This window comes from Molossus molossus, unplaced genomic scaffold (assembly GCF_014108415.1).
Source record: "Molossus molossus isolate mMolMol1 unplaced genomic scaffold, mMolMol1.p scaffold_m16_p_22, whole genome shotgun sequence".
NCBI classification, from domain to species: Eukaryota; Metazoa; Chordata; class Mammalia; order Chiroptera; family Molossidae; genus Molossus; species Molossus molossus.
Window position 1 is genome coordinate 27,871,622 of NW_023425358.1, and position 19,722 is coordinate 27,891,343.

The window sequence follows — 19,722 nt, forward strand, 5'->3', positions numbered from 1 at the left end:
TGGTGGTAGTGATGATGATGATGATGATGATGATGATGATGATGGGGTGGTAGTGGTGGTGATGATGATGGTGGTAGTGATGATGATGATGGTGGTGGTGGTGATGATGATGATGATGATGGGGTGATGGGGGTGATGATGGTGGCATCTTCCACCCATGAGCTAAGTACTCTTATTAACAACCTTCAATTGTCTGCTTTCACTTTGGCATTATTTTACTCTTCAAGTACACATATCGTGAGCTCCTCAAAGGTGCTGGGGTATAGTTTCTGTGTAGTGTGTAGGGGTGAGAGCTTAGACTCTGAAGTCAGACAGACTTGCCTAAAAACCTCAGCACCGCAACACACCAAGCTCTGTGACCTTGGGCAGGCCACTGCACCTCTCTGAGCTCCTGTTTCTCACCCGCAGACAGGGGATAGCAATACAGCTACATGAGAGGCCCGAATGAGGTAACGCCCACAGTGTACTCAGTGTGCCGCTCTTACTGTGCATACCACAGGGGCCCTAAAGTATTTGACAAGTGAGTGGACAGTGGACAGAGGAGTCTGGAATTCACTGCACTATGTTCATTGCCCCTGGGTATGATTTTGCCCCAGGGGACATTTGTCAATGTCTGGAGACATTTGTGGTTGTCACAAGTGGGTGCTACTGCATCAAAGAAAACAACAGTGTTAAATGTATCCCAACCAAGAACATGGGATCACTTGGAATTATCGGTCTATCACTCGATGCATGATTTGTATTTCTGGTTGCATCTGAGGTTAATTCTGGGCTCTGGTGCAAGAGATGAGTAGGGTGTGGGGTGGGGTGGGGATTTATATATAAATAAATCCAAAAAGACCTTGAGAGAAAGGAGAAATATAAGGACAAAGGGAAAGGAAAGTGGGTAGATGCTGCCAAACACCCCACAAGACACCGGACATGCCTTCTTCACAAGAGAGAATTATTTGTCCCGACATGTCAGGTTGAGAAACCCTGCCCTCAAGTCAAAAGCTTCTGTCTCTGTGGCTGAAATCTTCCCACTGAGAAGTGCTAACTAGCCAAAAAGAAAAGGTTGGGCTGGACATTCTTTGGCATAGACCCAAGGGGAACAAGATGTCAAGGTTTTAGGAAGCCAGAGTGTCCTTTGGAGGGTTGATTAGCCCGGCACACCGTGCAGTGATGAGTTCATGCCTCGGGTCAGGAGACACGGAGCTGCTCTGGGACGTAGTTCCGCGAGTCTTTGGAAAACCTGTCCCCAGAGCCGCGGCTGAGATGTTGTCGCGCCCCCTCCATGAGGGCTGTAGACAGATTTTATCAGGCTTTGCAAAGTATTTGACATTTAGAGCGGCTGGCTTGGTAAGGAATGGAACGACTCAGTCTCGGCTGATTTGCCACTTAGCTCTAAACCACTGTGCCTGCTTTCTGTTATTTCTATTCGCCGACCCGCCGACCGGTGGCGTTGGCTCCCCGATCAATGTCTCTTTCGAGACAAGGGAACCGCTGGTTGAGTCATCTCACCTGGGCTGCGCCTGAGAAGCTAGGCAGGCAGAGGAGCCAGAGGGGGGACTGTACTTACACGTGAGCGTCAGGTAGCAGGGGCGCAATGATGCAGCTGTGCTTGGGGGTGAACGGGCGGATTATGACTCGCGCGCCCAGCTTCCTCACCTTCTCATCCTCGTATGTGCTGGGGGACAAGTGGGAAGAGAGAAACAGAGTGAGCAGCAAGTGGCGATTTTAAACACCTTGCACCAGGGGTTATTTGGCACATGCAATTGGGCACCAGCTATCTGCCAGGCAACAGTGATGGCTTGAGAGTTGAGGGTTCTAGATGCAGCCAGTCAGCAGAGCAGGTAAAAACCTCTGCTCTCTTGGAGCCCATATTTTAGTGGAGGAGCAAAGAGAATGAACAGGATGAATAGGCGAATTGTGTGGTGTACTAGTAAGTTTTCTTAAAGGGCCAGACAAATCTTCCTGACTTTGTAGGACATAATGGGTGTATGTCACAGCTACTTAATGGCATGAAAGCAGCCATTGGTGGTATGTAAACAATATGTAACAGCAGTGTTCCAATAAAACTTTATTTACAAAGTCAGCCTGGGGGCTGGATTTGGCCAGCATGGCCTCCCCACCCCATTCTAGGTAGTGATAGATGCTATGGGGAGCAAAAAGCAGACCAGGGGTTTGGGAGGGCTAGGAGCTCTAGGAGTTGTGATTTTAAGTAGGGAGATTGGGAAGGTGTCACCGAGATGGTGACATTTGATGAAAATCTGTACATCATAGCCCTGGCTGGTTTGGTTCAGCGGTTAGAGCGTTGGCCCGCGGACTGGAGAGTCTTGGGTTCGGTTCCTGCTAAGGGCACGTACCTCAGTTGCAGTTTGTCCCTAGCCCCAGTTGGGGTCGTGTGGGTAGCAACCACTCGATGTGTCTCTCTCATATTGATGTTTCTCTCTCTCTCTTCCTCCCTCTCTCCCTCCTGCTCTATCTGCAGATACAAGCAAAAATGTCCTCGGGTGAGGAATAAAAAAAAGAAAGAAAATCTGTAGAGCGTAAAGGAGTGGGCCATTCAGATATCTGGGGCCATAGCATTTTGGGCAGAGGGAACAACATGTGCAAATGTCCTGAGGTGCATCTGTGCGCTTGTGTTGTAGGGACAGCAAGGAGGCCAGTGTGGCTGAAGTGGAGTGAGCAACAGAGAGAGAAAGGAGCGGGGGGAGGCATGAGAACAGGGGCCTTGGGGACCAGTGCAAGGACTTTGACTTTTTCTCTGAATGAGTGTAAAGGATTTTGAGCAGAGAGAATACATGATTTGACTTGCATCTGAGAAGGATCCCTTTGGCTGCTGTTTCAGAATGGCCTACGGTGGGGGCAGAGCAGGCTAAGTAGGGACGACTTTACCTTCGTCCTGGGAATTGAGGACAATCCTGGGGTCACAGAGTGAACTGAAAAGTAGGACCAGAATCTAGGTCGCCTGATTTCCATTCCCATGGGCTTTTTATTCAACCCTAGAGCAGAGGAAGCCACAAGCAAATACCTTGGCAGTGCCCCGTCTTTTTTTTTTTTTTTGATGTCTTTCCATTTATTCAGGTCTTTGTTAATTTCTTTCAGTGATGTCTTGCAGTTTTCAGTGTACAAGTCTTATACATTTTTTTTATTGAATTCATTGGGGTGACATTGGTTCATAAAATGATATCATTTTCAGGGGTGCAATTCTATAGCACATCATCTGTATATTGTATTGTGTGTTCACCACCCCAAGTCAAGTCTCCTCCCAGCACCGTTTATCCCTTCCCCCAACCATGGCTCAACTCTTTCCCCGGTGATTTAGAATATGCAGACATGAACCCAGCTTTTACACTCCTTAATCTCTGGCTTTATGTTTTCTCTTGATCACTATAGCAAGACGAATTTTACCCCTCGTTCCCCCCTCCCCCCACCTGCTGGGCTTAATTTTTCAGCTGAAAATCAAGGTGGTTGAGGGAGCACAGTGGGAAAGGCTGTTGGCAGGCGGAAATCTTTGGGGACGTGCTGGATTTTCTTCTTTCCCTGCATAGTTTTTCAGACTTAAAACTTGGGTCTAAAAGATCCAGAAGGGAGAAAAATAATCCCTTGTGCGTTTGTAATACACAAGATCAAATACCTTGTTTTAAAAAAGTACTTTAAAAAGGAACACTTGTATTTCTCATACTTCTGTGATTGGAATTATATGTATAGAAGCGGAGCTCTTAGATGTGCGATGCTTTCAAGCGTGCCTGGAAATTAAGATTTTTAGCCATCAATCTGAGGATGTTAGGTCACCGAGGCCCAGAGAGATCAAATTCTCTTTGTTGCACAGTAGCAGCAAACAGTTATTGAACACTTTTCATAGGCCAGGCTCTGTGTATGCGGCCTCATCATGAACTTGGGAGTTTGGTGTCATCCATATGGGTGAAAAAAAAGAGAGGTACAGAAACTCACCCAAAGTTAAACAGTCATCTGGGGAAAGTCAGGACTTGAACCCAGTCCCGCGCTCTTAGCCACTACTCTGTACTGGTCAGGATAATCTGTCTGCTGTTTTATCACCCCTGCCTCCGGACCTCCTTTTGATGGCCAAGTGGCAGCAATGGCCTTCAGTGATATTTTAATATAACTTGTCCCGCTCACAGTATTCACCACAGAAGACATAACCAGACCGATGTCTACAAGAGGAGCGACCTCGTGCATATTTAAACTTATTAAACTTAAAATACACCACATCTCTTTCAGAAACATAGATTGGTGGTGGTGGCGGGGGGATTGCGCTTTGTGACTGTGGATGAAAAACCACATCCAAACAAGAGAAACCTTACAAGTGAACGATCTGAGCAAAGGAGGGCGCCCCCCTTCACCCCGCCCCTCCCCCGCAGCACCGGCAGGTTCAGGGAAGGCGGATGTCGCTCTGAGCTCTTGGGACCCTCACAGAGAGGGTTAGAACACCCCCCGACCATCGAGCGCCCTTCTCCGTATCACCTGCTGGACACCGAGCTAGGATCTGGGGTTTCAGGTGACGGTCTCGAATATCGATGTGGATTCAAGAGGAACTAGCCTCCCAGCACGTGATGGGAACCCAGCGTCCAGCTGGGTTCTGCGGGAGTTTGGGCTGCAATCCAAGAAAATGGGAGTGGACGGCATGTAAGCGGGGCTTTGAATGGCCGTTAGAACCTGAGCTGGAAGAGACGGAGGGAAGGGCTGGAAGGCCCGCGGAGCAGCGAAGATAAGGTCTAGAGACCGGGAAGGAGAGGGAAAGAGGCACGTTTGGGGACCAGCAGGATTTCCTGTGTAGCTCTTGGCATTGGCTCTGAGGACAGACACGTGCAGCAGAGAATATTGCACCGAGTGCCAGGCGAGGCCAGACCAGACTAAACACGGTCGTTAGACACGAGCCTGCGCGGGCTCCCGTCTGAGCCATGGCCATCCCTCCGCCCAGCCGGGCAGCGTCCCCCGTCCAAGGTCTTTCCCAAGCCCGCGGTGCCGCAGCCACTGGCTACTTACGCCAAAATGAGATCCCCGCAGTGGATTTCTGAGATCTTCTTGGCTGGTTGGAATTTATGTCTTTCCTCCTCTTGCAGCTTCTGAAGTTGCTGTTGCCTCTTTTTCAAGGTACTCTCCTCCCTCAGCATGTTGAAATACCCATGGCCTATCTTCACCGACCGAATCAAGAAGCTGGGGAGAGGCAGACAGAGAGATGAGTTCACCGTTAAGAAGACTGTCTTACTCGCTTCTTGACTTAGGGCAACATGACTCCCACCTGGACCTCCATGGACACATGGCCTTCCCTTGCGTCGGTCCGATCTTCCTCTCCTTCCTCTTCTAGGTACACCAGCCACTGGAGATAACCTTGACCTACATTCAGGAAGATCTCATCCTGGGGTCCTTAACTTAATGATACCGGTAAAGACCCTGTTTCTGAGTAAGTTTAGATACACAGGTAGGGGGCTAGGACCTAGACATATATTTTAGAGGCAAACAACTTAGTTCCGTACACCCATGGAGGATGAAATTGGAACTAATAGCTTTGCTTAACTACCGTCATTCCTGACCCTCAAGGATTATCCACAAGGAATACCATCTACCTCTTTTAACTGGCTCTTTAACTATATACTGGGTTTTGCTATTATATAATGCTAATTATAGCATAGTTCTAAGTGCACATTAGTTGTGATTAGTCTTATTAATATTAACATATTAATATTACTTCATTTTATGATGGTTCTAGTTATCTATGTCATATTGAGTATATAAGTGAATATGATTATACGTGTGTATAAAACAGTTTATTTTTATAAGAGTGAGAGCAATGAAATGAATAGAAATTTTTTCTTTCCTTGACCAAAAAGCTTTAATGAACATTTATTCAAATAAGTCTGCTACCTCAATTAAAAAAAACAAAACAAAAAAAAAAAAACTGACAGTGTCTTATTGTCTTGAGACCCATCATTGCTACAGGGCGTGCTCAAACCTGCAGGGCAGAAGGGTTTCCCCCTTTAGAACTCCGGAGTCAGATGGACCTGAGCTTGAATTCTGGACCAAAGCCTTGGACAAAGGATTTAACCTCCCCAGGTTTCAGTTCTTCACCACTCCCTCACTCAACAAGCACTTCTTGGGTGCCTACTATGTGCCCGGCACTCTGCTGGGTGCTATAGAATGGGCACAACTCGCATCCCACAGGATTAGCTGCCTTTGTGCACGGAAGGGGTCCGAAAAGTGCCTGGCGTGGAGGAGGGGCTGGTCCCTGAGCATCAGTAGCAGCTCAGGTACTACGTGGCCTGGGCTCCTGGCTAAGGATGACTTCTCTTAGATTTGCCCGAATGTGTCTGCTTTCAGGCTTCTTGAACCCACGGATCCTCCAAGAGTGTTCTGAGGGTGCAAGGTGACCCGACAGAAAGAAAACTCTTACCATTTACAAGCCCTTGATTTCAGACCTGAGGATTTTCTGGGCGTTGCACCAACGAAGCCAATGCAGCGCTCACCCAGGAGCTGGGCTGACGTGGCAGCAGCCGTGTTTCGCTGTTACTTCCGAGAGACCCAGAGGTTGAGACGGACACATGTGCACCCAGAGGGTATGAAATGACGGTTACTCTCAGGACGAGGCTTTCTGGGCAGAGCAGGGGAGGCTCCCAGGCAGGTCTGAAGGCAGTTTGAGAGAAGAGGGGTTGGGGACTGGCCCAGGGCTTCAGGGAGTAGCTGGGGCTGTCAAGTCACATCAAAAATGGAGCCAGACTCTTTAAAAAAAAATTTTATTGTAGGTAAGAGATTTCTTTACTGGACTTATTTATGCTCTTATTACAAAAAGTATTAGAGGCAGAACAAAAAACTGAAAAAGGCAAGAAAGACAAGAAAACAAAATCAAGTGAGACAAGTATCCAAACCTGTGCCACGTGATCTAGTGCACACATTTGGCCCTGAGCATCCTAGTCCCCTGATTCCTAATGACCGTGAGATTTTTAAAAAGCTGTTCAGGTGATGCCTAGCTATTCCTGGTGCTGAAACTAGGAAGAGATTTCTCTCCAGAACCTGTGCAGGGAGGACACTGTGACAAGCCAAGTCTGTTGCAAACCCTGAGATGCAACTAGAGTGATACGTGCCTGTCTTGTCAATGAACTCACGGAAAGGGATGGGGGAGTTGGTGATGGCCAGTTTGAGGAACTCTAACAAGCAGCTTTTCCAGCCAGACTCCCAGCTGCCAGGCCTTCTGGAAAGACCTGGGTGAGAGATGAACAGAGTTGGGGGAGGGTCTGGGTCCTCATGTCAGACACTCCAGTCTATTCTGCAAACTTCGGCTGCAGGATGCTCATTCAGGGAGCTTGAAAGGCTCCCCTGGCACGGCGCAGGCCCGTGGAAACATGCTTCATATTTGAGCAAACTCCCATTGAATTCCCTTGTATGTTCCCTACATCTTCATCATTGTGGCTGATTACCGGGCTATTTGTGTGAAGGGAAATATTTGCAGGGAAGCAGTTTTCGCCCGGGCCTGCCGCCCGCCGCTTCTGCGACATGCAACTCCCCGGGCTAACGTCGCCAGGGGAGTGACAGGGAGTGAAATAACTGCACCTGGTGAACGGAGGAAGAAACACATTAGAAAATGAAACGTTTCCTCTGCCCGGTGCAACTTCCTCTTAACCGATGCGTGGGGGCGGGTGTTTCTTTTTAAGGGACACATGTTCTCTGTATGGGAGTCTGTGTGAGCGGGGGAATGGAGAGAGCCCGCGTGGGCGCTAGGATGTGCTGGGCAGGGCTTAGCCGAGATACACCAATGGGACACAAGTGAGGCAGCTGGGGTTTCCCTCCCGAGCACCTTCAGACTTGAGGGCAGGTGCCTGCAGTGGTGAGGCTTGGGGGACAGCTTCTGGAAGGTTCTACTCTGCCACTCCCTCAGGCAGCTTCCAGTCCTCGCTGAACCACAGCCCCTTTGTCTTCAAGTGGGGACAACAGTGGTTCTTGCCTCAGAGGGCTGGTGGGAGGACTGAATGAGATGGGTTGGGACAGCCAGAGCAGAGCATGGGGCCTCGAGCATGGAATTCAGCGATGCGGAGCTATCGCTATAGTCGGCCCTCCCGGGTCCTGAGAGCTCGGTGTGGTTTACAGACGAGGACACAGGCTGAGGAGGGTCACCGAGCTGGAAGGGGGCAAAGCTGGGACTGGAAGCCAGTGGGGCTGACTTCATGATCCACCTCCCCCCGCCTGCGTGTGGCGAGCGCCCAGTGGGATGCTCCGAAGCGCAGAGTTTATGTACCTCTGGGCCGTTGTGCAGAGTTCATCTGTGGGCCTGTCGAGGAGAAACTGGTGGTTTGCTCCCCCTTTTGGACAACGCCTTACCTAGTCCAAGACGCCACCTGCGGCCGAGCCGGTCTCTGTTCAGCACCCTGCATTCAGGGCTGGGATGTACTTCCCAGCATCCGAAGCTGTGGCCAAGGGGATGCTAGCAGATACGACTTGAACAGAAGCTTGAAATCAACTTGTTCATTTAGGTCCGTGACAAGAAAACAACCACCACAAAAACCCCTCACTATTTCACGAAACCCCAGAAGAATGAGAAAGGCATGGGAGACCCATGAACAATGAATAAATACTAAAAGTGACAGAATTTTGGGGAAGCTTGTTACACAGCATATTATGATGAAAATAGCTGACCAATACATCATCCTTTACAAGACGTACCATTATTTCATGAACCATGAAGAATGAAAAGCCCGTGCCGATGACATTGTCATAATTGTACATTGACTCCCAGTTCAGAGATGTTAAAATGTAAAGAAAGCGTCTCCTAGATATGATAAAATATGGTATTAAGAAAGAAATTGCCTCAGACCTGAGAAAAGATGGTCTGGAACAGAACTTGGATCATAAAGTAATTCACAGCCCTTTCTGAGGAGCATCCAGTGTATCTGGTAAACTATTTGAGCAATTCCTTGATAACCTCTAATAAAATTAAGAGTTATTTCTGGGGTGTTAGATTTAACCACACTGGCCCATCAGATTTGTAACCCAGAACGTATTAACCTTTAACTATCCCGTTGGCCTTGAGGGATGCTATCTAGCTCCTTACTCTGCAAAATGTGGTCCCTGGGCCAGCAGCACCCTCATCGCCTGGGGGCTTGTTGGAAATGCAGGATTGAGGGCTGCGGTAGGACCTGAATGAAAATCTGCATTTTAACAGGACTCCCAAGGAGTTCATATACACCTTGAAATTCCAGTCGCTCTGGTCCAGCCACCCTCTTCCCTCTATTAGAACAAAACAAAACAAAACTTCAGAAAGAAATCTTCCAACTGGCTTCATCAGAAGCCCAATTCCCTTGCTACACGTTTGAAATAAAACTGAACACACGCTAGCAATCAGTTCGCCTCAGAAAGGTCTTTAGCACATCTGTGGTAGACAACCTCGCCCTTGAGGGTGCTCAGCTTGTAACGACAGTCCCACTACCCCAATCAGCCTCCATCCTTGGGCCCTACAGGAAACCAGGACTGAATGTCATCTAAAACACAGTCCCAGCTGTCTTCAGGGGGCCTTGCACGGAGCTTCGGAGTGCTGGAGAGGTGGGAGGCCACGCAGGGATCTTAAGTCCAACCTTTCTATTATGGGGGGCAGGGAGTTCACCACTGCAAATCACTTTGTTAAAAACCAACAGCTCCAATGTACTACACACACACACACACACACACACACACACACCCACACCACCACTACCACCACCACCAACAACAACAGAAACCCTTTTAATGGTCTATATTATGACTGTGTACCCAGCTGGTTTTCACTCATATTTTCTGTCTCTGCCTGCAAGAAATATGGGGCTATAGAGCTGGGAGCGCTTCCACAGAGCAGGCAGAATGACATCTGGATGAACAAACTCCCCTAGCAATCCGATTTCAGGGATGCCCCGCTCTTACAGAAGGGAATTGCCTACATGGGAAATGTTCACTTAACAAATTCTACTGTTTTCAACTAATAGCAGATAATTCGGTGGCTCCCAGTCTGTGGAGGCTGGAGGCTTGGAGAGCCCCCTTTACCTGGCTGTCCCCCCTTGCTTTGTCGGCTCACCCAGACATACTGATTTCAGAGGAGGAGAGCGGGCATCCAGGATGGACCACAGGGATCTGAACCACTATCCTTGACTTCTCGAATTCTCAGGCAACCCATACAACAGGCAAATTAATAATGCAGTGAATGAAGAGAGAAGATGGCAGCGGGCAGGACCAGAGGGAGGGTGAGTGAGTGAGAGAGTGAGCTAGTGTGTGAGAGAGTGTGCGTGGACGTGAAAGTGGACGACCAAGCTCGTGCAGCGCAGAGCCGCGGAGCAGAAGGTTCCTGTGCTATGGACGAAGCAGCCGGCTACCGCGGTAAGCGGCCCTTCAGGGCGCTTCTCCCTGCACTGCGGGGAGGTCCCACCATTTTGGAAGATCCTGGGTCTTCCCTGGGAGGAGACAGTGGGAACAGCTAGGGTTGCTAGCAACCTGAGCCCACCAGTGCACCTGGCAACATCGGACCAGTGGACGCCCTGTGTCAACACAGACCAGTGCACAGTAGTGGAGCTGCCAAGGTGCCGGCCGTGGAGGCCACAAACAGCCAGGAGCCCAGCACCATCCCTCACAGTAGCAGCCCGATCAGAGTTGAGATATACCCCCAGCAACAGAGGCTTGGGAGCAGACATCCATCCCCAGGCAACAGACGCACAGATCAGCAGCTGAGACCCATCCCCAAAAACTACAGCAAAGGCTGAGCAGGAGCTGAGCACCACAGGGCAGCAGCACTCCCCGGCCACCAGCAGCAGGACCTGGGGCTCCACAGAGGCCTGTGCGACCCAGTGGCCCACAAGATAGGCATGGAGCTGGGTCCCCAAAGGGACTGTGTGATCCAGCTGCCTGTGGGACCTGTGGGGAGCTGGGGCACCAGAGAGGCCTGTGCGACCCAGCTACCCACAAGATAGGCATGGCAGAAGGGACTGTGTGATCCAGCTCCCCATGGGATTAGTGGGAAGCAGGGGCTCCAATGGGGCCTGTACAACCCAGCTGCCCACAAGATAGGCAGGGAGCATGGCTCCAACAGGGCCTGAGCTATACAGCTACAGGTGGTACCAGTGACCAGATGGGAACACAGCTCGAGGGGCCCATGTGATCCAGCAGCAGCACCTACCAGGACACACCAATACCAGCCCCCAGTAATCAGTCCTCCAGGATCCACAGCAGGAAAGAACACCCAACAAAACAGTCTTGGAGGCACAGTAGCCTTAGTTGATATACAGTGAGCTGCCTACACATCCAAACATCCCTCACTAGCTCTAGAGCTACCAGACGGCCAAAATGGGGAGACAAAGAAACAACACCCAAAGGAAAGAAAAAGAGGAATCACCAGAAAAAGAACTATAGGAAATGGAAGACAGCAACTTGTCAGATTAAAAAACTCAAAACAATGATTTTAAGGGTGCTCAAACAATTTGGTGAGAACTACAATCAACTTAATAAAAGTTATGAAGAGCTCACTGGGAACTACTTCAGCTTAAAAAAGGGGTAGAAGCTATGCATAAAAATTAAGAGGAAATAAAGAATGACATAGCGGTTATGAAAAATACCTTAGAAGGGTTCAATAGTAGATTAGAAGAAGCTGAAGACTGAATCAGCGACTTAGAAGACAAGGTAGAGAAAAACACCCAAATACAGCAGCAAATGGGAAAAAAATTTTAAAAGCTGGAGAAAGTTTAAGGGAGCTGTGGGACAAAACAAAATGTAACAACATTCACATTATAGGGGTACTAAAAAGAGAAGAATCAGAGAAAGTAATAGGGAACCTGTTTGAAGAAATAATGACAGAAAACTTCCCTAAACGGGTGAAGAAAAAAGTCACGCAAGTCCAGGAAACACAGAGAGTCCCAAGCAAGATGAACCCCAGAAGACCCACAGCTAGACATATCATAATAAAAATGGCAAATATTAAAGACAAAGAAAGAATCTTAAAGGAAGCAAGATGGAGCTCCCATTAGACTGTCAGCTGATTTCTCAATAGAAATGATGCAGGCCAGAAGGGAGTGGCATGAAGTGTACAAAGTAATGCAAGGCAAGGGTCTGAATCCAAGACTACTCTATCCAGCAAGGCTATCGTTCAAAATTGAAGGAGAAATATAGAGCTTCACGGATTAAAAAAAAGCTAAAGGAATTTACCACCACCAAATGAGCACTGCAAGAAATGCTGAAGGGATTGTTGTAAAAAGAAGAAACACACACACACACACACACACACACACACACACACACAGAGAGAGAGAGAGAGAGAGAGAGAGAGAGAGAGAGAGAAACAGAGGAACACAGGCATAAAATTAAAATGGCAAGTAATAGCTATCTATCAATAATTACCTTAAATGTAAATGGCTTAAATGCTCCAATAAAAAGACATAGAGTAGCTTATTGGATAAGAAAACATGACCCATATATATGTTGTCTACAAGAGACCCACCTCACAACAAAAGACTCTCACAGGATGACAGTGAAGGGATGGAGAAAAATTTTCCAAGCAAATGGAAATGGAAAAAAAAAGCTGGTGTAGCAATACTCATATCTGACAAGATAGACTTCAAAACAAGGGCCATAATAAGAGACAGAGAGGGCCCTGGCCGGTTTTGCTCAGCGGTTAGAGCATCCGCCTGCGGTCCGGAGAGACCCGAGTTCGGTTCCTGCTAAGGGCACGTACCTCGGTTGCAGTTTGTCCCTGGCCCTGGTCGGTCGTGCGGGTGGCAGCCACTCGATGTGTCCCTTTCACATCGATGTTTCCCCCTCTCTCTCTCTCTTCCTCTCTCTCCCTCCCACTCTGTCTGTACAAAAAATGGAAAAATGTCCTCGGATGAGGATAAAAAAAAAAAAGAGACAGAGAGGGTCACTACATAATATTAAAAGGATCAATCCAACAAGAGAATATAACCCTGGTAAACATATATGCACCAAATGCGGGAGCACCAAAATATATTAAAATCTTCTGGAGGACTTCAAGGGAGAGATCAATAGCAACACAATCATAGTGGGTGACTTTAATACACCAGTGGATAGATCTTCTAGACAAAAAATTAACAAGGACATAGAGTCCTTACAAGACAAACTAGATCAGTTGGACTTCATTGATATTTACAGAACATTTCACCCCAAAGCTGCAGAATATACATTCCTCTCAAGTGCACATGGGTCATTCTCAAAGATAGACCACATGTTAGGACACAAAGCAAGTCTCTACAAATTCAAGAAAACTTAAATCATATCAATCATCTTCTCAGATCACAGTGGCATGAAACTAGAACTCAATTACAATAAAAACACACAAAAACATTCAAACACTTGGAGGCTAAATAGCATGTTATTAAACAACAAATGGGTTGCTAACAAGATCAAGGAAGAAATTAAAAGCTTCCTAGAAACCAGTGAAAATGAACCCACAACAACACAAAATCTATGGGACACAGCAAAAGCAGTCAAGAAACAAGAAAAATTTCTACTTGACTTTCTAACCCTACAACTTAAAGGACTAGAAAGTAGGCAACAAGAAAAACCCAGAACTAATAGGAGGAAGGAAATAGTAAAGGTCAGAGCAGAAATAAATGATATAGAGACTAAATAAACAATTCAAAAGATCAGTGAAACAAAAAGCTGGTTCTTTGAAAAGATAAACCAGAGCGATGGACCTTTAGCCAGACTCACCAAGAAACAAAAAGAGAGAACCCAAATACACAAAATCAGAAATGAAAGAGGAGAAGTAACAACTGACACCACAGAAATACAAAGGATCATCGAAACATACTATGAACCATTATACGCCAACAAATTGGACTATCTAGGAGACATGGACAAATTTCTAGAAACACACAGTCTCCCAAAACTGAACCGGAAAGAGACAGAAAACTTGAACAGACCAATAACAACAAAGGAAATTGAAGATGTAATTAAGAAACTCCCAGCAAACAAAAGCCCAGCCCCAGATGGCTTCACTGGGGAGTTTTACCAAACATTCAAAGAAGTTCTAATACCCATTCTCCTCAAACTATTCCAAAAAATCCAAGAAGACATAACACTCCCAAACTCACTTCATGAAGCCAGTATAATCCTAATTCCAAAACTGGATAAAGACACTACAAAGAAAGAAAACTACAGGCCAATATTCCTGATGAAGACAGATGCCACAATCCTTAGCAAATTGGATCCAGCAATACATCAAAAAAATTATTCATCGTGACCAAATGGGTTTTATCCCAGGCATGCAAGGATGGTACAATATTTGCAAATCAATAAATGTGATACATCACATAAACAAAAGATAAAAGCCATATGCTCATATCAATAGACGCTGAAAAAACGTTCGACAAAATATAGCACCCGTTTCTGATAAAAACATTCAGCAAGGTGGGAATAGAGGAATCATATCTCAACATAATAAAAGCTACATAAGGAAAACCTACAGCCAACATCTTACTCAATGGGCAAAAACTAAAAGCATTCCCCTAAGAACAGAAACAAGACAGAAATGCCCACTTTCGCCACTCTTATTTAACATAGTACTGGAAATCTTAGCCACAGCAATTAGACATGAAGAAAAGGTAAAGGGTATCCAAATTGGAAAGGAGGAAGTGAAACTGTCATTATTTGCAGATGACATGATATTGTACATAGAAAACCCTAAAGACTCCATCAAAATCTACTAGACTTAATAAATAAATTTGGCAAAGTAGCAGGATACAGAATTAACATCAAGAAATTGACAGCATTCTTATACACAAATGATGAACTCACAGAAAGAGAAACTAAAAAAAAAAAATCCCATTTACCATCACAGCAAAAAAAAATTAAGGTACCTAGGAATACACTTAACCAAAGAAGTAAAGGACCTCTTCACAGAAAACTACAGGTCATTGAAAAAAGAAATAGAGGAAGATATAAAAAAGTGGAAGCACATACCTTGTTCATGGATTAGAAGAATTTACATCATTAAAATGTCCATACTACCCAAAGCAATCTATAGATTCAATTCAAGCCCTGTCAAAATACCAATGACATACTTTACAGAACTAGAACAAACACTTCAAAAGTTTATATGGAACCAAAAAAGACCCCGAATAGCCACAGCAATTTTGAAAAAGAAGAACGAAATAGGAGGGATCACATTACCAGATTTCAGGTTATAGTACAAAGCCACTGTAATCAAAACAGCCTGGTACTGGCACAAGAACAGGCAGATAGATCAATGGAACAGAATAGAGAACCCAGAAATTGACCCAAGACAATATGTTCAATTAATATTTGACAAAGGTGGCAGAGCATACAGTGGAGTCAAGACAGTCTCTTGAATAAATGGTGTTGGGAAAATTGGACAGCTACTTGCAAAAAAAATGAAGCTAAACCACCAACTTACATCATACATGAGAATAAACTCAAAATGCATAAAAACTTAAATGTAACTCGTGAATCCATAAGAATTCTAGAAGAAAATGCAGGCAACAAAATTTCAGACATCATATGCAGCAAAATTTTCACTGATACAACACCTAAGGCAAGAGAAACAAAGGAAAAAATGAACACATGAGACTACATCAAACTAAAAAACTTCTGCACAGCAATAGAAACAACCATCAAAACAGAAAGGGATCCCACTTTATGGGAGACCATAATTGTCAATGATGCATTAGATAAGGGGTTAATTTCCAAATATATAGAATGCTCATACAATTCAACAAAAGGAAGACAAAGAACCCAATTAAAAAATGGGCAGAGGACCTAAATAGACACCTCTCCAAAAAGGACATACAAAGGGCCAAGAGACATATGAAGAAATGCTCAACGTCACTAATCATCAGAGAGATGCAAATTAAAACAACTATGAGGTATCACCTCACACCTGTCAGAATGGCTGCCATCAACAAATCATCAAACAACAAGTGTTGGCGAGGGTGTGGAGAAAAGGGGACTCTAGTACACTGCTGGTGGGAACGCAGACTGGTGCGGCCACTATGGAAAACACTATAGTGTTACCTCAAAAAGTTAAAAATTGAACTTCCATTTGACCCAGTGATCCCACTTCTAGGAATATACCCTAAGAAACCTGAAACACCAATCAGAAAGAATATGTGTACCTCTATGTTCATAGCAGCACTATTTACAATAGCTAAGATCTGGAAACAACCCAAGTGTCCATGAGTAGATAAGTGGATAAAAAAGCTGTGGTACATGTACACAATGGAGTACTATGCAGCTGTAAGAAATAAAGATCTCTTATCCTTTGAGATGGCATGGAAGGACCTGGAGAGTATTATACTAAGCGAAACAAGCCAAGCAGAGAAAGACAAATATCACGTGATCTCACTTATTTGTGGAATATAATGAACTAAACAAACTGTTGAACAAAATTGACCCAGAGACATAGAGGTGGGGTACAGACTGACAAGCCTCAGAGGAGGGGGTGTTGGGGGGGGAGATAAACTACAGAATTTATATGCATGTATGCATGACCAATGGATATAGACAACAAAGCTGAGGATGGGGGGGCGGGGATAGGGAGGAGGGTGTCAAGGGGGAAAAAGGAGAAACATCTGTAACAAAAACAAATTAATAAAATAAAATAAAATTGTGAATGAAAAAAAAAAGTAATAACGCAGCCCCAGTTCAAACGCACACAGAGCAAATATTTTGCATTTAAATTCCTGCATTAGAATGCCCTGTTTATACAATAACTTAATAAATCTAGCCCGGCTGCCAAATTGACAAGAAGGTGAGAATCATTCATTAAAATGCAAATGCAATTGAGATGAAATTTGGAATACATTTATTACAGTAATTGAACTTCAGTCAACTGTAGTCACAACACAGATTTGGAACTGCCTTGCAGACAAAAGGACACATTGTATTGTCCCCCCCCCCCCACTAGTTAATATCTTTGTCAGCATGCAAATTAGTCACTTCCTGAGTGTTAATGATTTGCAATGGAGATTTCACTGTTCTTCACAGGACAAGATTGCCTGAGATAAAGGTCAATGGCTCACACAAAGAATTGCCTGGGTAGCATATTGTGTGTACAGCAAATTGACTGCAAACATATTCTGGGTGCTTATTGCAGCCACATTCTTATTAAATCATCGGAACATCTCTTTCCCACCCCTAGGTCATTTGCTAATTGTAACGCCCAACAATGGGAGCTTTGCCAAGTTAGGATTTCACCTCTCAGATCAAAAGTTCAGGATGGATTTCTCTCCTCTCTGAATGACTCAGCCCAGAGAGAGAAAAGGGTAGGTTCATGTATTCCTTTGGATCGTAAATCGGAGGGAAGAAAGAGGCTGCGATGAAGGCTTTGGAAACTTGACTCTGGCTGGAGGAGTCACTGTAGCTGCTCCGCTTTTATTCTTTCTGACGCCTTTGCAGAACTCACAGGGCGTTTCTGAGGTCTGGGCAAACGCACCCAGGAGACGCTGTTTGAATCGGAAGAAGCACCACCTGGAGGCTTGCTTTGGCCGACGGTGCCACTCTAAGGGTGGCCAACGAGAATTTGTTTCACCTGTAAATCGGAGAGGTCACTTTAGTTCCCTCTTCCCCCTTCCTATTTATTAAATGATCATGAGTGACATCACCTCTACTTCCTAAATATCACCTCTCTGTCTTCCCGATGCCACCACCAGAAACCATCACTGTTGCTTCTGTTACTCTAAGTGGCTTCCTACCTGGTCTCTCTCCTTCCCAGCCTGTTGTCCCCTGGCTGCCACAGGGCTCTTTCTAAAATTCAGATCTCATCATTGCCACCAGAAGGCTCCGGATTCTTCAGTGACTTCCCACTGTTCTCAGGACGAAGTCCCGGGGCAGTAAGGTCCTCCAAGACCTGGGCTTTATCGCTAAGCCCTTACCCAGACATTTGTTCTCAGTCTCTCTACCCCTCAGAATTACCCATGACTTCGCTTCTTCCTGTGGGACCTTCTCCCGCTTCTTCACTTGGCTGATTTCTCTGTGTCCTTCGGAGCTTGGGAAACAAACTGTCCCCTGTTGACCATTCAGTCCCGTGCTTCCTCCCCCTTCCCGAACTCCAGGCTAGATTAAGTGCTTCCTCTGTGTCCCTGCAGCTCTCTCCGCCTGTGTTCCCTGTCAGCATGCTCATCACACTGTATGGCCATCGCCTAGTTCATTGTCTGCTTTTATTACTAGATTGTGGCCTCCTTGAAGACAGTGCAGAGAACAAGTGATCCTAGAGGCAGACTACATTGTTTTGGGCATTATTAGACTAAATAAATAAATAAATACAAACAAAACTACATTTTCCAGCTGCCTTGGCAGGTGGGACAGGCCAGTGAGGTACAAGGGAAAGTCATTGGGAGGGCTTCTGGGAATTAATATAACTGGATGGCATATGCCCTTTAAACCCTCGCCCCCTTTTTTCCTCCTCCTTTCTCCCTGCTGCCTGGAACTTAGCTGTGATGGTTGTAGCACCAGCAGCTATTGTGTGAGTATGAGGACAACTTGCAGATGGAAGCAAATATGAAGGTAGTGGCTTGAAAGATAGAAGGAACATGGGCTCTGAATGAAGTTACCATACCAGTACTTCCTCTAGAAAGTAAAATTCTTTTATGTGAGGAGGGTAAGCCTTTGTTGTTTAAGTCATGGTAGCTTAGGGGCTCTGTTGACTCGGCAGCAGAACGCAGTCCCAGGTGACAATCTCTCTGTTCTCTTTGTTTGTCTCTCTCTCTCTCCCTCTGTCTCTTTTTCCCTTGACCAATCTGTCCTGATTATCACATTTAAAATGCTATCCTCCTTGACTAAGTCAATGGCCACGAACCAGGGAACGATCATGGGAGACATTGGTTTGGATAATGAGAAAGGGGCAAGGAAACTTAGAAGCATGGAACTCCGCCAAGAGAAGTAGACCCGGGAGAACGCCCACCCAGGGTGCCCAGGGCAGCGAGGAAATAGGTCACAGGTGGATCTGAGCCTGTCGGGAGTGAGGGCTTGGAGGGCAGAGGCCCAGGTGCCCTGGGAGAGATCGGTGCTGTCTGGGCTGGAGGAAGCAGGTGCGTGCGTGGCAGTGACTCGGGCGACGCGCTGAGCTAGGCCCTCTCTCTGCGTGATCTCCCCAGATCCTCGCCGTGCCCCTCAGAATTAGCTACTGTTGTGCCCATTTGGCTGATGAGCAAACCCAGGCCCAGAGAGGTCAGTGTCTGACCACAGGGTTAGCAATGGGTGGAACAGGAATCTAAGCCCCGGTGACCTGATTCCAAAGTGCTGCTTGAGAAAACTGCACCAGGTGCGGGAAAGGTCTGTTCTGGTTTGAACTGGTCATCGTTTTCCTCGACACTCGATGGGTGAGTCATTTTAACCTGATTGAGATGCACTTGGCTCACCTGTGAAACTGGAATAAACTGATGCCCATCCTAGAACATCCTGACAGTCAGATATGAGAGGCATTTAGTGTGGTGCCTGGCACAGCGGAGGTATTCAGTAAGCAGTAACAATTGACATCATAGTCATCGTCATCGCCACCGTCATTGCCATCGTCACCACCATCCAAGCCGAGGGGGACGCTGCCACACTCTCCTGCTTTGCCCGCAGCCAGGACGGTGGTTTGGCTCTAGGCCCCGCAGGCTCGTGGAAGTGGCACTTGGTTCAAGTGGTGAGCTCAGGAGGTTGTCTCCTCCGAGGGTGGCAGCCAAAACAGTGTAATTAGACCGCAATTATTTTGGGATTTGGTAAATTGCGTTACTCAGTAATTCATAGAGGTTTGTAAAT

At 46.3% G+C, this 19,722-nt stretch overlaps 1 protein-coding gene across 1 annotated transcript in view; it reads right to left on the reverse strand.

The window, feature by feature from the left end:
* CCDC60 (coiled-coil domain containing 60) overlaps positions 1–19,722 on the reverse strand; it is a 126,979-nt gene that overhangs the window by 26,547 nt on the left and 80,710 nt on the right. The window contains exons 3-4 of the mRNA XM_036277291.1: positions 4,990–5,160; positions 1,559–1,666 (exon numbers count right to left, since the gene is read on the reverse strand). Of these exons, the coding sequence (XP_036133184.1) occupies positions 1,559–1,666; positions 4,990–5,160 (279 nt within the window). The remainder of the gene's footprint in view (positions 1–1,558; positions 1,667–4,989; positions 5,161–19,722) is intronic.